General features: G+C 40.1%; 1 protein-coding gene across 7 annotated transcripts; it reads left to right on the top strand.

Moving 5' to 3' along the window:
* Positions 1-241: 241 nt before the first annotated feature.
* On the top strand, positions 242-20,713 carry LOC101479386 (UDP-glucuronosyltransferase 2A2). Of its 7 annotated transcripts, XM_024804536.1 has the most exons (10): positions 242-295; positions 375-536; positions 616-764; positions 2,837-3,595; positions 9,079-9,705; positions 9,861-10,009; positions 10,154-10,285; positions 10,575-10,662; positions 11,264-11,483; positions 20,428-20,713. In XM_024804536.1, exons 4-10 carry the CDS (start codon positions 2,878-2,880, stop codon positions 20,711-20,713), a joined length of 2,220 nt encoding a protein of 739 aa, XP_024660304.1. In that variant the 5' UTR covers positions 242-295; positions 375-536; positions 616-764; positions 2,837-2,877. The 7 variants fall into 7 exon arrangements, with proteins under 7 accessions (XP_024660304.1, XP_024660301.1, XP_024660300.1 ...); XM_024804533.2 differs by lacking the exons at positions 9,079-9,705; positions 9,861-10,009; positions 10,154-10,285; ... (1 more) ...; positions 11,264-11,483; positions 20,428-20,713 and adding exons at positions 3,763-3,911; positions 4,056-4,187; positions 4,764-4,851; positions 5,099-5,318; positions 6,155-7,031 and having other exon boundaries at positions 466-536; XM_024804532.2 differs by lacking the exons at positions 9,079-9,705; positions 9,861-10,009; positions 10,154-10,285; ... (1 more) ...; positions 11,264-11,483; positions 20,428-20,713 and adding exons at positions 3,763-3,911; positions 4,056-4,187; positions 4,764-4,851; positions 5,099-5,318; positions 6,155-7,031 and having other exon boundaries at positions 616-760.
* The last annotated feature ends 4,922 nt before the right edge of the window (positions 20,714-25,635 follow it).

Raw genomic sequence — 25,635 nt, 5'->3', positions numbered from 1 at the left:
AGTTGAAGTCAGTTTTATTTATATAGTGCCAAATCACAACAGCAGTTGCCTCAGGGCGCTTCACATCCTCCTCAAATCTGGAGAGACCATCACAAAGACTGTAAAATTAATTTTTATCAGTTCTTTTATGTAGCAGATTGAGTATCATATTTACTAATTTTTGATCCCGCTATTAGTCAAGCACATTAGATGACGCTGCTATAAATAATAGCCGCCATCTGAGCGTCCATGAATCGCTCACCTGCTGTCAGCCGCATCCGGCTTTTCGGTCACCTGACTTCCCCCGGTGTTACAGGTAGAGGTTTGCGTGCTTGTCGCTGCTGCCTCAGACTGAATTGGCGGTACACGTTTTGATTGTGTTGTTCGTGTTACAGCGATCACCCGCGGATTATCTTCCTGAATCCTCCATCGCGGCTGGTATGTGTTTATTTGGCGCCATGCGTACCTTATTTCACTCTGTTGTAGGTTATAGGTTGTAGCCGCAGAAGCCTCCAGTGAGCCACTGTGTTAATGAATTGAGCGACACCGTTTGATTGGTACGTAAGTCCGATTTGTCACAGTCATAGTTGAGTTGAGTTTTTCTGTAGTAAACACTCACGATATGATGCCTTGCAGGAAGTGTGGGTCTCAGTGGGCGGCCTGACAGCGGGCCGCTACTGCTGCGCTGACAGAAGTGCTGCTGCTTTGCCTTTTTCTTTTGGGATTTCCTTTGCCCTGTTGCTGCCAGCTTCTTAGAAGTGGACATTTAAGAGAGAAGCCGGTTGGTGTGTATGTTAATGAACTGAATCATTCAATTAGAGCAGTCAGATGAAGGATGATTTGGCGTGACACTGTGACGCCTTCTGCTCTAGCTCCAAGGTCTAATTTATTTTGTTGTATATTTGGCTTCTTTACTTTTTTTTTTTTTTTTTTTTTTTGTAAACTCTTTTTTTTGTGTGTGTGTTAAACCAGTGGAAGGAGGCCCGCTTTCTAGCTGTTGATCACCAGTGTGTTTCTGCAGTTGGGCTAGCCACGGGGGGGGCGTTGTTGTTCTTGTTTGTTTTCTGTTAAAAAAATGTATGTATGCATGCACGCATACACACATATACATATGTGTATATATGTCTGTGTGTGTATATGTGTGTATCTATATCGATAGATACACATATATGGAGGCGTTTCTAGAAGATTTCCTCCGTTTCTCCATATACGACATTGATTATATATATATATATATATATATATATATATATATATATATATATATATATATATATATATATATATATATATATATATATATATATATATATATATATATATATATATATATATATATATGTGTATGTATGTATGTATGTATATATATATATGTGTATGTATGTATGTATGTACTTGGAGCATGTCTGGCAATCCGGGAGTCGGTATTTCTCCCATAGTGAGACACGAAAGGAATGCTATGAAAGAACTTAAGGTTATGTGTTGTTTTGAATGACATCTGATGCTATGTCAGCCTATTATAGAGGGAGGCATTAGTCATGGGCGTCACTTAGCAGCCTGTAAGGGCTGGCATAATGGCATTTGAGCTTCTGATGATGTCACGCAGGAAGCGTTTCCATAGTATGACACTCACTCATGTTACTCAGAGAACCAGATTTTTATACACATAACCTTAAGTTTTAGCGGATTCAGCCCGTGTTTACTTTCGCCGGTCTTGAGCCGCTGTTCTGTCACCTGCTGTCGGGATTCACCGTCTCTTTACTCTGGTAAGCTACACTTGGAGACATTTTGCCCATGTTGTGCAAGCTGTTACATTCATACTGATACTTTATACTTTAATTTGGGGGCTCTCGGATCATATCTCCGTCAGGGGCCCGACTTTAACGCCTTAAATCCAGGTTGTATAACGGTAAAATTTTGGCGGCCTGTCCTTCTCTAAGATTGTTTTCTTACTTCATTGTTTGGTTTTCCTCGTGGCTTTATTTATTTTATTTTATTTATTTTGTTAACTTAATTTCTTTCGAGGGGGATTTTGTTCTAGAGAGCTGTTGGTGTCAGGTTCAGGTCGCAGGCTAACTTAGAAATTGTTTAGTTACACACAAGATATAGATAATCTTTTGACTGGAATAAATCTTTATTGGTTTTATTTGCAATATCTCACAGTTAAACACCTCAGTTTCTTAGTTAAATCCAAGTTAGGGTTTTCTTCAACCAGTAATCATCTTTTGGGAGGGGGGGGGCATTTGAAAAATTTATAGGTGGTTATTATAAAGAGAGACAAGGAGTTTTTTCCCTTCTTGTAGTCACCATGTGCTGCTCATAGTGGACTGAGAAAAGCCCAGTATTCGGACCATAATAATAATCAATAATCTGTTCATACCTGTACCAGGGCAGGGATAGCTCAGTAGGTAGAGTGGCGGCCCCATGATCGTAAGGTCGGGGGTTCGATTCCCCTGAACAGCCCACTGCTTCACTGAGTGAATGGGTTAAATGCAGAGAGGGATTTTCCCCACGGGGACCAATAAAGTACACTTTCTTTCTTTCTTTCTTTCTTTCTTTTCTTGTGAATTCGCTGGATCCTTTTGAACACTTTGACTATTATTTTGTATTACTTCACTCTCTCTCTCTCTCTCTCTCTTTCCCCCCCCCCCCCCCCCCCCCCCCCTCATCAGGCTCTGACATATTTATTTATTGTAATACAAGTTAGATTTTAGTCTTGTTTTTTCAGTACTGTCAACTTTACAATCATTGCTTTATAACCCATTGTAAAATGACCAATGCAATACAGAAAGAAGTGAGCCAGAGTTCACCTTTATTAAGTTAATAATTATTTTTTCCTGGAATGCTTTCACCGAAGGATCAGACCACAGCTGGTTGTCCTGCTGAGATTCAGACACCATGGAGCTGCGTCCCTCTGCCTGCATTCTGCTGATACTTTGTGCAACATCGTGTGCAAATGGAGGAAATATTTTGGTGTGGTACACCGAAGGCAGCCACTGGATAAACATGAAGCTTGTTCTGGAGACGCTGATTGACAGGGGACACCAGGTGACTGTACTGGTCCCGAGCTCGTCAATGTACATGAACACCAATGAACCTTCCCGCTTTCACTATGAGCCCTTCAATGCCTCTTTCTCATTGGAGGCTTTACTGAAGTATCTAGAAGAGTTCCTCCAATTCAGTCTGTATGAGAGTGATTATATGAGCTACTGGGAGATCTACATCAGATTAATTGACATGATGAAAGCTAACCTGCGGTTTTCTATCCAGTATTTGGACGGTGTGGTGAAATCGGAAGCCATCATGACAAAGTTGAAAGAAGGAAATTATGACCTTCTCTTGGCTGACCCCATCTACCCTGGCAGTGACTTGGTAGCAGATATTTTGGGGATCCCACTCGTCTTCTCTTTGCGCTTCTCCTTAGCTAATAACTGGGAGAGGCATTGTGGTCAGATGCCTGCTCCACCATCCTTTGTGCCTGGTGCAATGAGCAAACTCACAGATAAGATGGACTTCTCAGAGAGAGTGTGGAACTTTCTCTTCTACGCTCTTCAAGACATCACGATTGATCACACTTTTTGGAACGTATTAGACAGATATTACTCTGATGTCAAAGGTGAGCAAATGGACATGAAGCACACGGTTTAAAAAAACAACAATATTTGAAGTCTGCTAAAGCTTTAAATGCAGTGTTTTTATATCCCATCTAACCTGCCCAAGAAAATACAACCTGCATGAACTATTGGTGATATGTTAATGTCTATTGTTCATGCATTGCAACAGGAACTCCCACCAGTGCCTGTGAGTTGATGAGTAAAGCAGACATCTGGTTAATCCGAACCTACTGGGATTTTGAATTCCCTCGTCCTTTCCCCCCCAACTTCAAATATGTTGGTGGGATCCACTGCAGACCTGCTAAACCTTTACCAGAGGTAAGGACACTCAACTATTACAATCTGATTAATCATTACATCACAGAATATTCCTGCCAGGAGCAGTGAAGCCATCAAAATGTTGAACAAAAATGAGAAAACAGCTGGTTGGCTGGTGGTGGGATAATATTTGACTTGTTACAGGATCTGGAGGAATTTGTGCAGAGTTCTGGAGATGATGGCATTGTGATCTTCACTTTAGGATCCGTAATCAGCAACGTCACCAAGGAGAAGGCAAACATGATAGCCTCAGGCCTCGCTCAGATCCCACAAAAGGTCAGAGGATAATGTTTGTGCCAACTGCAATCAGTTTGTTCAAACCCTGAAAGCATGGAGTAGTTTGTAAGGTTTTAGGGTAACCAGTTTCAGCTCTGGAGTTGGCCACCCCTGACTTAGATCCTTACAGTCTGAGGTGCAAACTGGTGGTGTCGGATGTACTGAAACATAGTGTCCCAAAGATGTTCGATTGGATTTAGGTCAGGCCAGTGTGGGGGACAGTCAAGGGTATCCATTTTTTATCTTCCAGAAACTGTCAGCATACTCCTGCCACATGAGCCTGTGTATTGTTGTGCATCAAGAAGAACCCAGGGCCCAGTGCATCAGTGTAGAGTCTGAAAATGGGTCCAAGGATTTTATCCACATACCTAAATGCAGTAAAAGTACTGTTGTCTAGTCTGTAGGTCTATGCATCGCTCCATGGATATACCTCCCCAAACTATCATGTAACTAGAAACTCCTCCATGTTCACGACACTGTGCTGGGAGACAGCAAACCTTCTTTCAATGTGACATATGAAGTACTACCTGCATAAGATGTAATGGAAAAAACACCATGTGAACTTTCTATTTAAAGGTGCTGTGGAGATACAGAGGAGAAAAGCCAGAAACTTTGGGTGCCAACACTCAAATATATGATTGGATTCCTCAGAATGACCTCCTGGGTAAGTAAAGTTGGTACCAATCACAGTTATTTCTTTCTATGTCTGCCTTTTATTCCATGAGAAATAATCCTAATGAAATCAGATGCCACAGAGACTGTAAAGTTCACAGTAACACTGCCAACTAAGAATTTTTACAAAAAATACTCAAATCAGCTCAAATTAGTTGTTCAGGTTTATTGAAACCTTTTTGCTGTCCAAGTGTGGAAAACGTACTCCAGATGTTTCATGGTTATTTGACATGTCTTAGGTCACCCTAAAGCTAGAGCTTTCATCACCCATGGAGGCACAAACGGGATTTATGAAGCCATCTACCACGGCGTACCCATGGTGGGCATCCCCATGTTTGGTGACCAGCCAGACAACATGGTCCATATGAAGGCTAAAGGTGCTGCAGTTATTTTCAACTTGAATTTCATGACGTCTGAAGATCTTAGAGACGCAATCAACACAGTCATCAATGACAAATCGTGAGTTCTTTGAACTATCTGTACTTTGGATTAAATACCGAAAGCATAGATGTTGTACCAAAGACGAATGTGGGCTCAAGAGTATGAAAAGCATGAAGGCCAAGAATAACATACCTTAAATTTGAATTATTTGGAATTTCCAGCAAGGGGAGAATCCACTGGCTGGAAATTACATACACTGAGCACCATCTGGTCTTAGTTTGGCCAATTTTTAAAAAAAAATTATTTTTAATTTTTAAATACATTTAAATGTCCATGTATTAATTTGTCAATGCAAAAAATGTATAAATGTTTTTGGACTTTGTTTTAATTTGCTGTTAAGCCTCTTTTAATCTGATGGCATAGTAGAAACTTGAACTTCCGAGACAAGTATCTATTCAAACAATTTAATTTTGATGAAGTGATTTCCAATTGTTATTTATTAGGTTGTAGAACATTAATGTTTAAATGGATCCAGTTTTACATCTCTAATGTGAAGTCGTGTGGTCTCAGTTGTCTCAAAGCTTGTTATACATCCATCCTTTTTATACAGTTCATGATTGAATGTTTTTTGGGGACGTGACTTATAGTAAAGTCCAAATGACGAACATAGCATAATAGCAGGTCATGAAGGAACAAGGGTCTAATGGGCTTGATCGTTGAAGTACCACAAAAGCTTCAAAGGCCACAAAATGATTGAAATATCTCTAGATGTCAATTTTAACTTGAGGCGTTATCAGTTTTAGAGTTTTGAAATATATCCCTTTATTGTCTGGCAAAAAAAAAAAAAAAATCTAAGTATAACAATTCAAAGGTTTTTTTGTTTTTGTTTTTTAAACCTATATGCACATTCACAGGTACAAAGAAAATGTTATGCGGCTGTCCAGCATCCACCACGACAGACCCATGAGTGCTCTGGAAGAGGCAGTATTCTGGATCGAGTTCACACTGAGAAACAAAGGGGCCAAGCACCTGAGGGTCCAGGCCCATGAACTCACCTGGTACCAGTATCTCAGCCTGGATGTCCTGGGCTTCTTCTTCACCATAGTTCTACTCATCATATTCATCTTCATCAAGACCTGCAGTTTCTGCTGGCACAGGTGTTGTGTCAGGAGAGGAAAGACAAAAAGGAAGGCTGAATAACAACTAAACTGAAACGGTGCTGTGAATGTTGGACTGGGGTAATATTTGTTACCAGCATGAAACTTTCTTTCATATATGTTGAATTTCCCTTCATCTTCTCCTTTATGCACCACCACTAATGACTTTAACAGATGCACTAATTTGCGTAACAGAACCTGAAGTTGATCTGACATTAAAAAGCAAATACTGATTGGCTGTGGGTTTTTTTGTTTTGTTTTTTTTGTTTGGAAAAAACACTAACGTCAGATTGAATTCAGTATATTCAAATTTGTTTTTGTTTTTTAATGCATAAAGAAATATTTTCCTAAAAAGCATTTCATTATTTATGCATATATTTTATTTACTCTTTTCCCTTTTTTTTTTTTTTTTTAAATTTTTTAAATTTTTTTATTAATCAATTCAATCTAGGAACTGTGACAATCAACATCTTCATCAATAAATCTGATATCTGGATCATGATTCTGTGGAATTTAAAGTCAGATTTCACTGTATGATAATGATTTATCTTTATGTGGATCAAATTAACTCAACAATGAGATGATACTCTGTAAGGATTTTGTAATAACAAATAAAACATTTGCATGGTGGTGACCCATCACTCTCTTGAATGGATCATTATGATGTATTCAGCTGTGAGCTTGTTGCGGGTTAGCTTTTAACCACTGATGTATCCATCACCATCCCATGGAGCAGCTGTAGTAAACAGGAAGACATCTGAAGATTTTCTTACTGGTTACAAAAAAAGCAACCTACATTTTACTGTCCAAAACATTTATGCAATAGATGTGTCAATTTAATGTGAAATAGAGCCAGCAGTACTTTCACAACTTGTGAGTAGATACAGCATTAACTCTGCCCTGGAAGATGTAGGAAATACAATGGAGAGGCAGAGGAAGTACCAGTGTTGTAGTCAATGGGACAGCATGCAATGAATGAAAACCTTGAAGGAGACCCTCATCACCACTAGAGTCTCCCAGAAAGACACCATGCTCATTTCCTATCAAAAAACAAAAAACCCAAACACGATAGCTCTTCAAGAGTAAAATAAATCAATGATTAACAACATTCTTGTAGACTGATAGAAGAGGCTGATATCTATGAATATGTAAGTGTTAATAACAGTCCAAACATGTTTCAAAATGTTTTTGAGAGATCTTTCATATAAAAAATATGATTAAGCTATTTGATTATCTTAGTTGCAAATCCTTTAATATTTGTTACTACTCCAAGAAAAGTGCGAGTAGCTACATCAAGACTTTTTCCAGTTGCCATGTGGTGGTCAAAGTTGTAGGCAAACTTTGGTTAGGCACATTACAAATAGTAGAGTTAAGATTGTTGAATTGAAATTTGTTAAGACTGAGAGATATAAAGTGAGATTACTTTTGTATGCATGTTCTTGCCAAATCACTTTTGTCTCAAACATTACTGTATATTTTTACACTTCTGCCCAGAAACGACTCATAATCAATTAATTCCGACTCTGCGGGACAAGACCACATGAGCATGATGCCGTTTCAATATCTGTTTCTCTCAGTCAGGTAATTGTGTTTGGCATGTTGTATCTTGTATCTTATCACCTTATATAAAAGGTGAGGTCAGGGGGGGAATTTCATTGACAAGCACTCAGAGTGCCGTCTTCAGATGTGACAAACGTGCATGCTTGTGGTTTCAAATATCCAGGTGGTTTCGTATCTTTTTCTTGTGTATCAAAGTTTAGTGAGGATTGTAACTGACAGATGTGAAAATGGCTGTGTATTAATAAATATAAAAAAGAAGCTGAAAGGTAAATTTGATTAAACACAAGTATGTTTTAAGGCTGTATCCAGTTAGAATGGAGTCAGGACTCATGAAACTCAACAGGATCTTTTGGACCTCTCTTATTAAAGTGAGTTCAGTTGAATTCAGTTTTATTTAAATAGTGCCAAATCACAACAGCAGTTGCCTCAGGGCACTTCAACTTCATTCTTCACATTCTCCTCAAAAAATCTGGAGAGATCATCACACAGACTGTATAAAAGACTTTTTATTAATTCCTTTATTTTACCAGATATGTCTTGAATGATAACTCTCCATCACCTTTTAAATATTGGCTTAACCTTGAACCTCAACACTGGCAGAGTCAAATCATCAATGGGGTTACAGCTTGTTTGAATTCTAACAATCCTGACTCCTTTGTGTTTCAGTGGCATGCATGGAAACAGTTGCACAGGCACCCACAACTTCCTCAGATTATGCAACAGTGTCCAAGCCTATACAGTTGAAATGACCATTGTTTTACATTACTTCACTCCGTCTCTACCCGACTAACAACAACGTCGAGCTCTGACATTTTTACTAATTTCTTAGTGGATTTCTCATACCGGATCAGTCCTGCTTTTTTCAGTACTGTCAACTTTATTCCCATTAACTTTTAACCCATTGTGAAATGAGCAATACTGTACAGAAGAAGTGAGTCAGAGTTTAACTTTGAGTTAATAATTATCTTTCCTGTGATACTTCTACAAAGGATCAGACCACAGCTGGTTTTCCTGCTGACATTCAGACACCATGGATCTGCGTCTCACTGCCTGCGTCCTGATGGTACTTTGTGCGACATGGAGTGCAAACGGAGGGAACATTTTGGTGTGGTACACCGAAGGCAGCCACTGGATAAACATGAAGCCTGTTCTGGAGATGCTGGTTGACAGGGGACACCAGGTGACTGTACTGACCCCGAGCTCGTCAATGTACATGAACACCAATGAACCTTCCCGCTTTCACTATGAGCCCTTCAACGTCTCTTTCTCATTGGAGGCTATGGAAGAGTTTCTAGAAGAGTTCCTCCGATTCTCCATATACGAGATTGATTATATGAACTACTTGGAGCTCTACATCAGATTCATTGACATAATGAAAACTGACCTGCAGTTTTCTATCCAGTATTTGGACGGTGTGGTGAAATCAGAAGCCGCCATGAAGAAATTGAAAGAAGGAAAGTACGACCTTCTCTTGGCTGACCCCCTCTACCCTGGCAGTGACTTGGTAGCAGATATTTTGGGGATCCCACTCGTCTTCTCTTTGCGCTTCTCCTTAGCTAATAACTGGGAGAGGCATTGTGGTCAGATGCCTGCTCCACCATCCTTTGTTCCCGGTGCTATGAGCAAACTCACAGATAAGATGGACTTCTCAGAGAGAGTGTGGAACTTTCTCTTCTACACTCTCCAAGACATCATGATTGATCACACTTTTTGGAACGTATTAGACAGATATTACTCTGATGTGAAAGGTGAGCAAATAGGCGTAAAGCACTGATTTATAAAACTATTTAAAACTTGCTAAAGATTTAAACGCAGTTTTTTAAATATCCCATCAGATCTGATTAAGAAAATATGCCTTGTATGAACTATTGGTGATATGTCCTTTACTTATGCATTGCAACAGGAACTCCCACCAGTGCCTGTGAGTTGATGAGTAAAGCAGACATCTGGTTAATTCGAACCTACTGGGATTTTGAATTCCCTCGTCCTTTCCTCCCCAACTTCAAATATGTTGGTGGGATCCACTGCAGACCTGCTAAACCTTTACCAGAGGTAAGGACACTCAACTATTACCATCTGATTAATCATTACATCACAGAATATTCCTGCCAGGAGCAGTGAAGCCATCAAAATGTTGAACAAAAATGAGAAAACAGCTGGTTGGCTGGTGGTGGGATAATATTTGACTTGTTACAGGATCTGGAGGAATTTGTGCAGAGTTCTGGAGATGATGGCATTGTGATCTTCACTTTAGGATCCATGATCAACAACGTCACCAAGGAGAAGGCAAACATGATAGCTTCAGGCCTCGCTCAGATCCCACAAAAGTTAAGTTTTCTTTAAGGACAAGTGTCCTCTTTTTTGGAAATCAAAATATGGTCACCTTAGACTACTAGGACTACCAAAACTACCATTTCTACCATCTCAAATTTTACATCACTCAGTTTTTCCTGCGAAAAGTCAGATTTTGTCTGTTTGTCTGTTGTTTGTCTGATGATTTCTAATGACAAGTCTTGAGATGTCCCCTACCCTTCAAGTCTTGAAAAATTGCATTACAATATAAAACTAGCATACAAAACCCCCCCAATCATGTTAGCAAATATCTTACTGTTTATAGGTGCTGTGGAGATATAGAGGAGAAAAGCCAGAAACTTTGGGTGGCAACACTAAAATATATGACTGGATCCCTCAGAATGACCTCCTGGGTAAGTAATGTGGGTACCAATCACAGATGAATAACGGATCAATAGATGATGGGCAGTATAGAAACATTGATTCCATCAAAACGTATCTTAGTGAAAACAGATTCCACAACGATGGCAAATTTTCACTGCACACTGAACATAATTTTTTCTACAAAAGTTTTTAAAAGCCTGGAGCTTATTTTGCCACATTCAACACTAAATGTTTTATTGGAGGCTGTGAGCATTTGTTATATTAAAAACAAGGAGAACTGAATGAAATATGATTTTCTCACAGATGAAATCATGATTACAAGTTGCACGCTGCGCTAAACTACTTTGTTTAGTTCATTTTCTCAAAGCTGTTCCACTTTAACAGATGTCTGGACATCTGGCAAGTTAAATTTCAACTTAAATCACTTCTTCACATATATTGACATTCCCAAGTAGTCCAAGTGTGTAATAAGTAATTAAATGTTTAATGGTTTGTTTAATGGTTATTTGGCATGTCTTACGTCACCTTAAAACTAAAGCTAAGTACTTGTCCAGGTTTAGTGAAACCTTTTTGCTGTCCAAGTGTGAAAAACGTACTCCAGATGTTTCATGGTTATTTGACATGTCTTAGGTCACCCTAAAGCTAGAGCTTTCATCACCCATGGAGGCACAAACGGGATTTATGAAGCCATCTACCACGGCGTTCCCATTGTGGGCATCCCCATGTTTGCTGACCAGCCAGACAACATGGTCCATATGAAAGAAAAAGGAGCTGCAGTTATTCTCAACTTGAACTTCATGACGTCTGAAGATCTTAGAGACGCAATCAACACAGTCATCAACTACAAATCGTGAGTTCTTTGAACTATATATACTTTTGGTTAGGATTTGAAAGTATAGATTTTATAGCAAAGATGAGTGTGGGCTCAAGAGTATGAAAAGTATGAAGGCCAAGCATAACATACCTTAAACCAGAATTATTTGCAATTTCAAGTCACAGTGATCAACCTACACTGAACACAATCTGGTCTTGGTTTCTCATTCGTTTATTTATTTTTTTTAATTGATTTGCAGCATGTTTTGGGGTGCTTTACAGAGCCTTTGCGAGGCTTTTTTTTTCATAAATGTAAGTTGTTATGCTGTACCTTACTAAAACCACTGAGCCCTTTATTGTCACTGGAATGTGCATGTATTAATTTAGCAGGACAAAAAAAAGATATAAATGTTCTGGCAACACTTTATAACACAAACTACAAATATGGTGCAAGTACGCTGTACTTATGTGCATTTTGTGTCAAGTCAGGTTTTTGCAGGATATAATGAAAGAAGTACACTGTAAGTACCCTGTACTTTCTGGAATGCAAACCATATTATGGAGTCACCAGCGAAACAATGAAACAATTACAATGAATGTAGCACCCACAACTAAGGCACAAGTAGCCTTTAATTACATGTAATGTTTAATACCAAGTCAGGTTTTTGCAGGAAATAATAAAATAATTACATTGTTAGACTACAAATACCCTGTAATTAAGTGCAATTTTTTGTGCAACATTTTTTAGTTACACCATAACACAACCCATGCCCCAGAAAGCACAGGATATTTCCAGTGTACTTGTTTTATTGTTTCTTGCAAAAACCTAAATTGTTGCCTGCAAATTGCACATAAGTGCAGGGTACTTATACGCTGGTCGTGTTAAAAAGTTTTAGCAACCCTTTTGTACTTTGTTTTAATTTGCTGTTAAACCTCTTTTACACTGATGGAATAGTAGAACACACACCAAGAATACCCATTCACACAATCAAATTCGTTTCACTTAAATCTGCAACAAACTAAAGTTATTTCCATGTCTCTTATTAGGCTTTGAGACCATGACATTTAACGTTTGGAGTTTAAGCTCTAACGTGCAGCCATCTCCTTAGAAATAAACAGCAGCACCGAGACTGCACAAAGTGATTAAATTATTAACTGGAGTTGAGGGCTCTTTACAATAAATTTCAAGATTAATGATTTTCTGTACCATTAATCTCTCAGTTTTCACAGCTCGTACATTTTCTTTTTATAAATATATGTAAGCAATGAGCCAAATTTAGTAATGCCAACATACTGACGGAACAACATTTGTCTCTTATATATGATACACCTATATATGCACTGTCAAAGATACTTGTCTTTGAGTGAAGATTTAAGGTGATAAGACAAATAAATAACTGCAACTTGAATCTGTACTGAGGCTCAGTATTTGACACAGAGTTCATGTTCACTGCTGTAATAGCTAATAATGATTAATATAATAACTATAATATTGGCCATATTATATTTACATTACCAAAGTGATATGACTTTAGTCTCATGATGTCATGGTCCTGGGCCATGTTGGCCCTGTATTCTTAGTTTTCATTTATTCTTGTATTTTGTTCCTTATTTAGGCCATGCTTCCTGGGTTGCCCTGTTACGTTGTTCTTTATGTGTTTTCCCCTTGTGACTCTTACCCCCTGTGTGCCCCTCTGTGTATTTGTGAGCCCTCGTCTCTCCTTGTGTTTTATTCCATGTTTTCCCCAGCCTGTTATGTCTGTGTGCCCCCCCGTGCTCTCTCTCCTCCTGTCTGAACCTCTGTACTTCCTGTTTTACTTTGCCCGTCTCCCGTCAGTGTAGTGTTCACTCCTGCCCTGTCTTGTTATGATTATCAGTGTCACCTGTGTTCCCCGTACTTCCCTCGTTTACCCTGTGTATTTATGTCTGCGTCTCCCTCAGTTCTGTGTCGCGTTCTCCCTCATGACTGTGTGCCCCTCCGTGTGTTTCCTCGTAAGTCCGTTCCTTAGTACTTCCCAGTTTAGTTTCATGTTATTTTATATCGCCGTTATCTTTTGTCATCTTTTGTCAGCAATAAAGCTGCATTTTGAGTTCAGTCCTGTTTTCCCGTGAGTTTGCGTTTGGGTTCTATTTCCTGCCTGCCACACAGCCAGATCATGACACATGAACAACATTAGCTAATTGTTATTTACTAACTAATCTTAAATGACTGTTCAGTACAGAAATGAAGCCCAAAAATCATGTTTTACTGTCCTGTGGTCTCAGCCTCAGATACTTATCAAATCACACAAAGCTCTTGCAGAAAAAAACAAACAAATGAACAAAATATGTTCTCCTTCATTTCTGTCAAACAAAGTTGTATAACATGTTTCCAGCGGTTAGTATCATGGTTGCTAGGCAACCTGGGCAGCGTGACGGAGACTAGACCGTCCCATACAGCCCAAAAAACTTGCCGTTTATTTTGCAAATCGAGCTCAACACTGCCCCTAGCGTCCTGGAGCACTTCCATTGTGATTTGTAGTTTGGATGTGTTTTGGATTTTGTAAGTGTTTTGGAGTTTGGATGTGTTTTGGAGTTTGCATGTGTTTTGGATTTTGTACGTGTTTTGGAGTTTGGATGTGTTTTGGAGTTTGCATGTGTTTTGGAGTTTGCATGTGTTTTGGATTTTGCATGTGTTTTGGATTTTGTAAGTGTTTTGGATTTTGTACGTGTTTTGGAGTTTGCATGTGTTTTGGATTTTGCACGTGTTTTGGATTTTGTAAGTGTTTTGGATTTTGTACGTGTTTTGGATTTTGTACGTGTTTTGGAGTTTGCTCGTGTTTTGGATTTTGTAAGTGTTTTGGATTTTGTACGTGTTTTGGAGTTTGTAAGTGTTTTGGATTTTGTACGTGTTTTGGATTTTGTACGTGTTTTGGAGTTTGTAAGTGTGTTGGAGTTTGTAAGTGTGTTGGAGTTTGTAAGTGTGTTGGAGTTTGTACACTGGGGCCACCGTAATAAAGGTCTATTGAGCATAAAAGTTCAAGTACCACAAAGTTGTTGTTTTTTTAAACGTATCTCTTTATTTGAATTTTTTGATACAAAACAACAACAACAACAACAAACAACAAAAACAACACAATGTCATGGTTCTGGGTCAGTATTGACCCAGCATTCTGAGTTCTGGGGCCCGTTCTTCGTACCTCGCTAAGTAGGTTAGCTGGATTAGATTGTTGACGATTTCGCGTGATCTTGGATCGTTCGGTTCCCCGAAGCTCATCCGGGACTTGCTGTCATAGCAACAGAGCCGTAAGCGTAAACCTGCTCGGGAGCAGGTTCACTTTATGTAAACAGGATTAGATCGCGGCCACGCAGGTATGTCCGCTTCATTTATACGAAAGCAACAGCGATATTCCACCACTGTTTCACCATAAATAAATAACATCAATGTAACTCAAGACAATGCAGCACCTGATCCATTTATTGATTTCACACAGATAGATACAGGTCATTTCCTAAAAAAGGGAAATGTACTATTAACATTCTATTACATGTATGTGATTATTACAGATGTAATTCATATTTCAGAGTAGCAATTGCAAATTACTTTGTGTAATCAAGATGAGAGACCACGGCTATAAAAGCGAAGGTGGATTTGGGAAGCCTGTCGCAGCCATGTCCTGTCCGTATACGCGAGCCACCCATTGCGGAAGGTGCAAGATTGATAAGGAGAGTTTTCAGAATTCAGCGTATATTGCGGGACAGACAGGATCCTTTAGCTCAGCACGACAGTGTGCTCATAGAGAGATATCGATTTTCCCGTGAGGATATTATTTACTTAACCAACTTGTTGACGAGGGGGTGCAGGACCACCACCTGTCTTTTTTTTTGCTCTGCCCTTTTCTTGGTTGCTGTTATAAACAAACAGATTATTTCAGGGTCTCTTTCCAAGAGACGAAAAGCAATATAAGTGATAAATATTACCATTCTGTAGAATATTCTTATATTTCACTTTTACCTGTTCCCATGTTCTAGTGGGTCCTGTTGTGGCTCTAATGTGAAAGGGGATATAATATAACATATTATAATATAATATAATGTAATATAATATTGGATAATATAGTGTGATATGATAAATCTACCCTACCGCCTACTGGTGTTGGCCAGAGGGGCCGATGGCGCGATATGGCAGCCTGGCTTCTGTCAGTCTGCCCCAGGGCAGCTGTGGCTACAACTGTAGCTGCCTCCACCAGTGTGTGAATGTGAGAGTGACTGAATAGTGGCATTGTAAAGCGCTTTGGGTGCCTTGAAAAGCGCTATATAAACCCACTCCATTATTATTGTTATTATTAAATTACTTACGAGTTTGATTTGTCAGCAACTTTCTGCCAGCCCTCTCTCCTTGCTTTTGCAGCCTTTGCAGTGTTCCCTTGCGTTCTGATTAAACTCTGAAACTCCTGAAATCCCTCACTCAAGAGTTCTTGCTCTGCTGCCGAAAAATACCGAGCCGAGCGCGCTCCGTCGACATTTTCGCCGACCAATCAGAGGGTTGCCGATCAATGTTTCCACTATCGATGCGTAGCCCCTTTTACGACACCCAGTGATGTCACATTACTGCGTCCAGCTGTACTAATCGTCAACAGCAGGTGTGTTCGGGGAACCGGATTAGCGAGCTCACGGTTAGCGCGATGGTTTGGTCTTGGATGTGTCATTTGATCTTGGATGTAGTGAGCGACGTACGAAGAACGGGCCCCTGGTCTATTTTTGAATGAACGTTTTGTTTCTCTGGTGTTTTGTTGATGATGCTTATTATTGTTTGAGTTCTATGTGTTATATTCGGTATGCCTGCTTATGGGTCTGCGTCTGTGTCTCTGTCGTGTGCTTCCTGTTTTATTTTGTAGTTCTGTGTCCTATGTCAGTGCGTTCAGCTTTGTGCTCTCCCTGTCTCGTCAGTGTAATTAGCGTCAGCCGTGTCTCCCAGCTGTTTCCTCTTCGCTCCGTTCACCTCTTGTATTTAGTGTCTGTGTCTTCCCCTACTCGGTGTCGCGTCGTTAACGTCTGTTCATCCTCTTACCTCCTCCATGCTGTGTGTTTGTCATGTTCCGGTTCTCCAGCACCACTGTTTGTACGTTTTTGTTCAGTTTTGTGAGTCATAGTTTGAGGAGTTTTTCCAGCAATAAAGCTGCGTTTTCAGTTTAAGTCCTGTCTCCAAGAGTCCTGCGTATTGGGTCCACCACTCCTGCCTGCCTGCCACACAGTCAACCATGACAAATAAGCAGTCTGAGACATGTAAAAGGAAAACTAATAGAGTATGGTAAATAATTGGGTCTACCAGCCATTTACACATTTGTCCTGACAAACCCAACCTGCCATTGGAATGGGGCTGCCCCTCTCACTATAGTGTTCCTCAGATTATCAGGTAAGTAATCACTGGAGGGCGCCATATATCCAAAAAAAAGTGTCACTTCAATTCAGTCTCTGCCTCTGCTCTGGCCCCAATCTGTAACAACCACCTATTGCCACCATCCCTCGTGAACTCGTGTATATGGGAGTCCACGAGGGATGGGTATTACATGTTTTTAGGATTTTTTTTTTAAACATAACACTATTCTAACCTTTGGTGACCTGTCTTCTTTGTATAATTTGTATTATTATAACTTGTATCATTTCTTCCGCTATTGTCAAATAAGACACTGTGCATCTTCTATCTTGCCAGAGTTTCCAAGTCAGCCCCCTAAGCAATGGTAGGAAGAATTATTTGAGCTGAAGTCTCACAGTAAGGCTCTTATAACACAAAAAAGGGCGATCGTGGCTCAAAGAGTTGGTATTTCGTCTTGTAACCGGAAGGTTGCCGGTTCGAGCCCCGGCTATGACAGTCTCAGCGTTGTGTCCTTGGGCAAGACACTTCACCTACCGCCTACCGGTGATGGCCAGAGGAGCCCATCGCGCGATATGGCAGCCTCGCTTCTGTCAGTCTGCCCCAGGGCAGCTGTGGCTACAACTGTAGCTTGCCTCCACCAGTGTGTGAATGTGAGAGTGAATGAATAGTGGAATTGTACATATAAATGCAATCCATTATTATTATTAAATACCTTAATTAAGACATGGGGCAATTACTGAAACCCCCCCCCCCCCCCCCCCCCCAAAAAAAAAAAAGGACCTGGACCTTAAGTTTGGGAAAGATTACTGGGACAAAGTAATTGACAGAATTCATACCTTGTCCTCATGTGCAAGACTCTCTCTTATTCAGTTTAAGACGGTGTACAGATTGCACTTCTCAAGATCTAAACTTTTTGCAATGGGTACCACCTCATAAAATATATGGCTCTTAAAGTACCATGCTTATGACCGACATTAAAGTACAGTAGTATAGGCCTATTTAACACCTACATACAGTTTACACAAGACAATTTTATGTCTTATATGAATATTATTTATTTTAACTTTCATAAACAAGATGTGACGAGTGATAATATAACAACTGTACTGCATCAAAACATTCACAGCAGGTGGGATATCCAATCTTTAAGTGATTACCCGATGAACCCTGCTTCTGGGTCCAAACTACTCTGCATTTATTAAAGCGGTTTTAATGCTTTTTATTTTGTTCTATTTATTTTGAACAAGCCCCTAAAAACAGTCAGTGATCACTGTCGGCCTCTCTCGGTTTTTATTACTTCTAATCATTTTAAAGCTCAGTTTTTAAAACCTTACGATGTAACTACACCCCAGCCCATGCAGCAGAATATTAATGACTAACCTTGGATTGTGGATGGATTATCTCAGTTTTTCTACTGACTGAAGTTTGGTCTGTTTACAGCATCCAGCCATTCGATTAAATTTGTTCCTAATCATCAGGAACTCTCGCGTCAACTTTTATCGAGTTGTAAAAAGTTAGCTATCATACTCCAGCTTCACTGAGTTTGTTATGCTAACATAGCTGTGCAGCTAGCCACCGTGCAGCACATAATTATATACCAGCTAGCCCAACTTCAGTAACCCTACAAACGCCACTGCTGTTTATTTTTCAGTCTTCATTTATGTTGGAAGTGATAGCAGAGCTGTACATTTTATCTTTTGCTGTTGTGGTTAAGCTGCCGGAATTATAGCTTCACGACCCTCCTTTGTGGTTCGTGCTCGTCGAAGTTCAGTTTGCTCTTCGTGACGTTTCAGCTGACAACATGAATTACTATCGTGTGGTGGCCTCGCTGGATCCGCTGTCCACCCGCTGTGTGATGACCCTCCATGATGATGATGGTGATCCCCCCCACCCAAGGGAAATACACCCCTCTCAAGGCACTGCTGCTGTGGTGCTACTCCCTCTCCGATGCAGAGCGGGCTGATAAACTCCCTCTCTCAGGCCTGGGTGATGGTACAGCTCTCAAGCTCATGGAGGGCATGCTGCCCTTGCTAGGAACGGATGACGTTGGATTCCTCTTCCTCCGACAGTTGCTGTTGCGAGGTGACCTCGCCAACTCCCCACTGCTGGTCGCAAAGGATTACCATTCACTCGCAGAAGAAGCAGGTTGCCTTCTCCTGGCTACCAAGGGCTTCGGCATCCAGGTGATAGTTCCCGACTCACCAACGGCATCTCCCGCGCCACGGATTCTCCAACTCATCGATTGTGGCTAGGATTGTGGCACTGCGGAAAAGGGCTGTGTTTTTACCATCAGTGCCGTTCCATCTTTGCAGTTTTAAGGCCCAGGGAAACAAGCCTGCCAGCGCTCTGTAGTTGCCGTGACCGCTGGCGATAAGGAAAGGCTGCTCTTCACACAGGACTCGCGGTTGGAGAGACGTTTTCAGGTTCACTCCGGCTCACAGAAGAGCCTCGGGAGTCAACCCGAAAACGTCGGGAGCCTCCACAATGGCACATTATTTAATCTTAAAAAAATTGGAGCTTTCCCACGTACCACCAGAGAGAACCCAAGTACTACTAGTGGTACGCATACCACAGTTTGAGAAAGACTGATCTAGACTATCTAAAATATACCCCGACATTCCTGACCTGTGTAACAGTGGCAACACATCCACCTCGTATTTAACTCATGTGTTTTTTACCTGCACAACACTTCAGTTATACAGGACTTTTTATTTTGCAGTGCTCTCTCCTGTTTTGAGTGTTACACTCAAGCCTTGCCTATTTTTTTTTTTTTTTTTTTATTGGATTGGACTTTTGAATCAGGACTGGTTATCAGCTGTTCACTAGTTCTCAAAAATTGTAATTGCCTGAACTGTAATGAGGTATATCTTTGTATCATTTGGTACCTATTTTATTAGCCCTGATGCCATGGTCCTGGGTCAAGCGACCCATTATTTGAGTTCCATGTATCTTCTGTATTCATTTGCACCTAGCTTAGTTCACCTAGTTAATTTCTAGATTGCAGTTTAGTTTTGTTCCTTAGTTGTTTATGTCATCTCCCCCTGTACTAAGTCTCCCCGGTTCATGTGTCATGTCTAATCTCCATGTTTCCTGTTTTACTTTGAAAGTCTGTATTCACTGTCAGTGTATTCAGTTTCACTTCTCCTGTCCTGTCGTTAGGTTCACGTTTGTCAGCTGTGCTCCCATGTGTGGCCACTTCCCCTGATCATCCCTCATGTGTAGTTAGTCTCTGTTTCATACAGTCTGTGTCACGTCGTCTGTGTTCTCACCCTCCATGTTTTCTCGGTCAGTCTTTGCAGTGATCATCATAGTCTCTGAGTTTTCTTAGTTTGTCACGGTATTAGTTTTCCCAGTTTAGTTATAGTCTAGTCACGCTATCCCTGCTTTGTTTGTACACCTTGTCTTCAGCCATAATAAAGGCTCGCTTTCTGTTAAGTTCACTCCCGCCTACTCACTTGTGTACGCACCTGGGTGCATTACACACACCACCGCACGGCCTGTCTCTGCAGACCGTGACACCCTGATATGTCAAGCTACATGTAAAAATTCTATAAATAAAGAGGAAAAAAATAATAAAAATGTAACAATTCAGATTATCTTTTTTAATTCATATACACATTCACAGGTACAAAGAAAATGCTATGCAGCTGTCCAGCATCCACCACGACAGACCCATGAGTGCTCTGGAAGAGGCAGTATTCTGGATTGAATTCACACTGAGAAATAAAGGGGCCAAGCACTTGAGGGTCCAAGCCCATGAGCTCACCTGGTACCAGTATCACAGCCTGGATGTCCTGGGCTTCTTCCTCGCTATAGTTCTACTTCTCATATTCATCTTCATAAATACCTGCGGTTTCTGTTTGAACAGGTGTTGTGTCAGGAAAGGAAAAAAGAAAAGGAAGGCTGAATAACAGACTGAACTGAAACAGAGATGTGGGACCAGTGCAGTATTTGTTACCTACATGAGATTTTCTTTCATATATGTTTAGTTTCCCACCATCTTATTCTTTATGTATCACCACTGATTACTTTAACTAATTACAAGTGTGTTAATTTGCATAAATGTACCTGAAGTTAATCTGACATTAAAAACCAAATGCTGATTGGCTGTTGAGTATATTTTTTTAAGAAAAGAAAATTCATTCTATGCCTTTAGCTGAGTAACACAAGTTTCTCTTTTAGTAATCTAGGCATACATCCATGCCATCAACAGTTATATAGATATAAAAGGTTCAAATTAAAATTTTACATAAATTATGTTATTATGAATTGTGAGGAAAAACAAAAACAAAAAAACACTAAATCATGTTATGAAAGAGGTTGATACAAGCTGATACATTTGGATGACAAAATTTCGTAAACATTTCCTTTGTATGAACATGTTGAAAAGTACAGGAATAAGTTTTTACTTAAAGTGCTGCGGTGTCCTAAAACTCATTTTTTTGACGATAGTTCAGAATATGAAAAGATAAAAAAATTAATATGAAAAAGCAACCACTACATCCTGGTGTCCTGAACACGATGTAATGTAATGTGGCTATATACAGTATCTCAAAAAAGTGAGTACACCCCTCTCATTTTTTAAATTTTATTATATGTTTTCATGGGTACAACACTAAAGATATGACACTTTGACACAATGTAAAGTAGTCAGTGTACAGCTTGTATAACAGTGTAAATTTGCTCAAAATAACTCAACATACAGCCATTGATGTCTAAACTGGAACTAAACTGGAGTCCGCTTCCACTCCTCCATTATGACATCATGGAGCTGGTAGATGTTAGAGACCTTGTGCTCCTCCACCTCCCATTTGAGGATGCCCCACAGATGTTCAATAGGGTTTAAGATTGTAGACATGGTTGGGCAGTCAAGTACCTTTAACCTCAGTTTATTTAACAGGGCACTGTTTTGGGGGGGAATCATTCTCTGCTTCAGTATGTCACAGTACATTAGCATTCATGGTTACCTCAATTAACTGTAGCTCCTCAGTGCCAGCAGCACTCTTGCAGCCCCAAACAATGGCATCCCACCACCATGCTTGACTGGAGGCAAGCCACACTGTCTTTGTACTCAGGGCCGGTCCGTGGCATAGGCCGTATAGGCAAATGCTAAGGGCGTCCATCAGGGGGCGCCACGCCAGTGCCACAAATGTTGAAAAAAAAAGAAAAGTTGGTACTATTATTTCTAAATACAAAAAATAATCCCACGTTAATTAAAATGCAAAGTAAAGCTTATTTAATAGAAATATTATTTGTTACAACATTACGCCCCCCCCCGCACGGTGCGCCCCCTCCCTTCCCGTATCATGGTTCCTTTTGGACGTCACCACATCAAAAAATCAACACAAGATGTCAAAACGGCCAAAACTGTCAGGTGGCCAGGGAAGAAAAAAGAGAAAAGAAGAGGAGGAGAAACGAGAAAAAGACAGAGGTAGGTAACGTTAGCCTACATGAAATTATTTGTCTGAATGTGATAGTAACCTAAAATTTTAGCATTAAGCTAATGTTACATGATTCGCTAATTGCTAATCAATAAATAGCTAGTTAACTGTTTTTAACGTCAGTTAATATTGTGGAGGGGGCTAAATTGTTATGGAAAATAATAATGTAACGTTAGGTAATTACAGTACTCCCACCTTTCCCACCGTTCCTCATTTGTATTCATCTTTTAAGCAGGTGTTTTTTGTTTACATTGTTATTGCCTTCTGGTTAGCTAACGTTTACCCTGCAGGTAATAGTCACTTTTCCACCCCTGTATATATTATAGTTGTAAGCCTAGTTGTTAAAGTGCACATCATTAATGTTAATTAAGCAATATCACATGAGAGGGAATGCTGTTTTTTAATATGAGCACTGCTGTGATTCGGTCAAAGATAATCATAACATAACATTCTCATATGATATTATACTGTTACTTTGCATTCTGCTATTCAGCATTTCACTGTAATGATGACAATAAATTGAATCTAATCTAATTTGCATAAGAGTTAACATCATACATATATCTCTTTGGTTTTTCATTTATATTATATCATTTCATTTTATTCCTGGAATCATATGTTTTTATTATTAGACTTTAATAATCAGTGGTGTCACATACTCCTCTCTTCAGATGCACTGTTGAAGTTTCTAAATCCCACCCCTGGGCCATCTACCACATCTACCGCTGCTGCCTCCACTTCAGCAGCACAACCCACCAGTGATGCAGCATCAGCAGCACAACCCAGCCATGATGCAGCAGCATCAAGCGGCCTTCCTGTTGCCTTATTTATATTGTATTTTTAATTTCTTTTATCCAACTTGTTGACACGTTTTATTGTGTTTATGTATGTAAAATTTATTGTATTTCATATATTCATTTTTTATTTTTTGTATTCATTTATTTATTCATATATTTTTTTATCTTGTTAATTATTCTGATTGTGAATTTGTTTTCTTTAAGTAAAAAAAAAAAGGTCAAAGACAAAGCTATTCGGTTTCTTGTGAGTACATACACTACACTGCCGATGTAGGGGGGCGCCACCTAAAATCTTGCCTAGGGCGCCAGATTGGTTAGGGCCGGGCCTGTTTGTACTCCTCACCTGGTTTCTGCCACACACCCCTGACACCATCTGAACCAAATAAGTTTGTCTTGGTTTCATCAGATCACAGGTAATCCATGCTCTTAGCCTGCTTTTCTTCAGCAAACTGTTTGCAGGCTTTGTTGTGCATTATCTTTAGAAGAGGCTTCCTTCTCGGACAATGACCATTTGATGCAGTGTGTGGCATATGGTCTGAACACTGACAGGCTGACCCTCCATGCCTTCAACCTCTACAGCAATGCTGACAGCACTCATACAGCTATTTTCTAAAGGCAACCTCTAGATATGATGCTGAGCACGTGCACTCAACTTCTTTGGTTAACCATGGTGAGGTTTGTTCTGGGTGGAACCTGTACTCTTAAACTGCCTTATGGTCTTGACCACTGTGCTGCTTCTCAGTTTCAGGGTGTTGGAAATATTCTTATAGTCTAGGCCATCTTTATGTAGAGTAACAATTCTTTTTTTTTCGGATCCTCAGAGAAGTCTTTGCCATGTTGTGCCATGTTAGACTTCCAGTGACCAGTATGAGAGAGTGTGAGAGCAATAACACCAAATTCAACACACATGTTCACCATTTGCACCTGAGACATTGTAACACTAACAGGTCACATGAAACCTGGAAAGGAAAATAGCTAATTGGGCACAACTTTTGTTGCCATGGGTTTAGGCAATAATGGCTGTGTGTTGAGTTATATAAAGGTGACAGCAAATTTACACTGTTGAACAAGCTCTACACTGACTACTTTGCATTGTATCGAAGTGTCATATCTTCAGTGTTTTGTTCCATTAAAAAAATATATACAGTGAGATACTGTCAGCTGAAGTTGAAATAGGGCCGGTGTTCTAGATTAATTGGCATTGTAAATTAACTGGTGACGGTCAAAGAAATGGGTTTATGTATTTATTTGTCGGGTGGTTTGCCATGTGTCTTTTTTTTTTAGTTTTGAGGTTAGAGATTTATAGATTTTTAGTTTTAAAGCCAAGTTAAGAATATTCATAGTTTAATTTCCAAAATCTACTGACGTATCACATAGCAGCTGGGGCAGTCTCAAATGGAGTTTAGTCCACTACTGCCACCTGTGGCCAAGTGCCATACTACTACCAGATTAACTAGTGACCATCTGCACCTGGTTCTATGACCACCTTGAGTAGAGGCTGAGTGGCTGCACTTAAACCTGGTGCATTCAGATCTACCCATAAACACGTTGAAAGATGCAATGCTAGCAATTTGGATTGTCAACACTTAAACCAATCATTGAGCAAAGACAACAGGGATAATTTTTTCTGTGTATTAAGCCTGGGTAACATTTGTAGTCGCCTTCTGTACAGGGGAAGTCCATGCACAGTCCTTGTACGACTTTCCACAGCAGGTGCATTCAATAAGAAAGAAAATTTAGATTGTCAGAATCATTCATCTAAAGTCGGGCTGTTGAGTGAAGCAACTAACGATGATCCTCTAATCGCCTGAGCCAAGATAGACCAACTGTCTGCCATCTATAATCCAGTTTTGAGTTCCCTCCCCAGACACCTTAACGCCCACTCACATCCTGGGCCATCTGACCTCAGGAATTTGCATGATAAGGTGGGGCCAGGTTTCACAATGAGCTCACCCGAAATCCTGGCTGATTGGGACCCACACCCAGTTTCACACCTTGGCTAAGGGGATTAGAGGATCATCAGGGGGTCCTTTTGTCCCTCTGTGGGGGGATACTCCCACTAGGTTTAAATCTGAGACTCTCCACCATTTGACCTTAGAATGGAAGAAGCTTCTTTGGATGAGAGGTGAAACGTCTTCAAGCAACTTAAAGAAGTCCAGACACTTTTCTTTGCAAGCTCCTTTGACTACGATGACCTGGATGACTGAGAACCTTCAGAGACACAATCACAGACAGAATTGAGTAAATGTTCATCTTAACTGAGTTCAGAATTATCTTTCATAAAATACTTTCACCAAAGGATCAGACCACAGCTGATGATCCTGCTGACATTCAGACACCATGGAGCTGCATCTCTCTGCCTGCATCCTGTTGGTACTTTGTGTGATATGGAGTGCAAACGGGGGAAATATTTTGGTCCTCCTCAGATTATGCAACAGTGTACAAGCCTATACAGTTGAAATGACCATTGTTTTGCATTACTTCACTCCGTCTCTACCCGACTAACGATAACGTCGAGCTCTGACATTTTTAATAATTTCTTAGTGGATTTTTCATACCGGTTCAGTCCTGCTTTTTTCAGTCCTGTCAACTTTA

Source organism: Maylandia zebra, linkage group LG12, assembly GCF_041146795.1.
Source record: "Maylandia zebra isolate NMK-2024a linkage group LG12, Mzebra_GT3a, whole genome shotgun sequence".
Classification (NCBI taxonomy): Eukaryota; Metazoa; Chordata; class Actinopteri; order Cichliformes; family Cichlidae; genus Maylandia; species Maylandia zebra.
The sequence above is the reverse complement of the archived record's forward strand: the minus strand, read 5'-3'. Positions and strand labels throughout refer to the sequence as shown.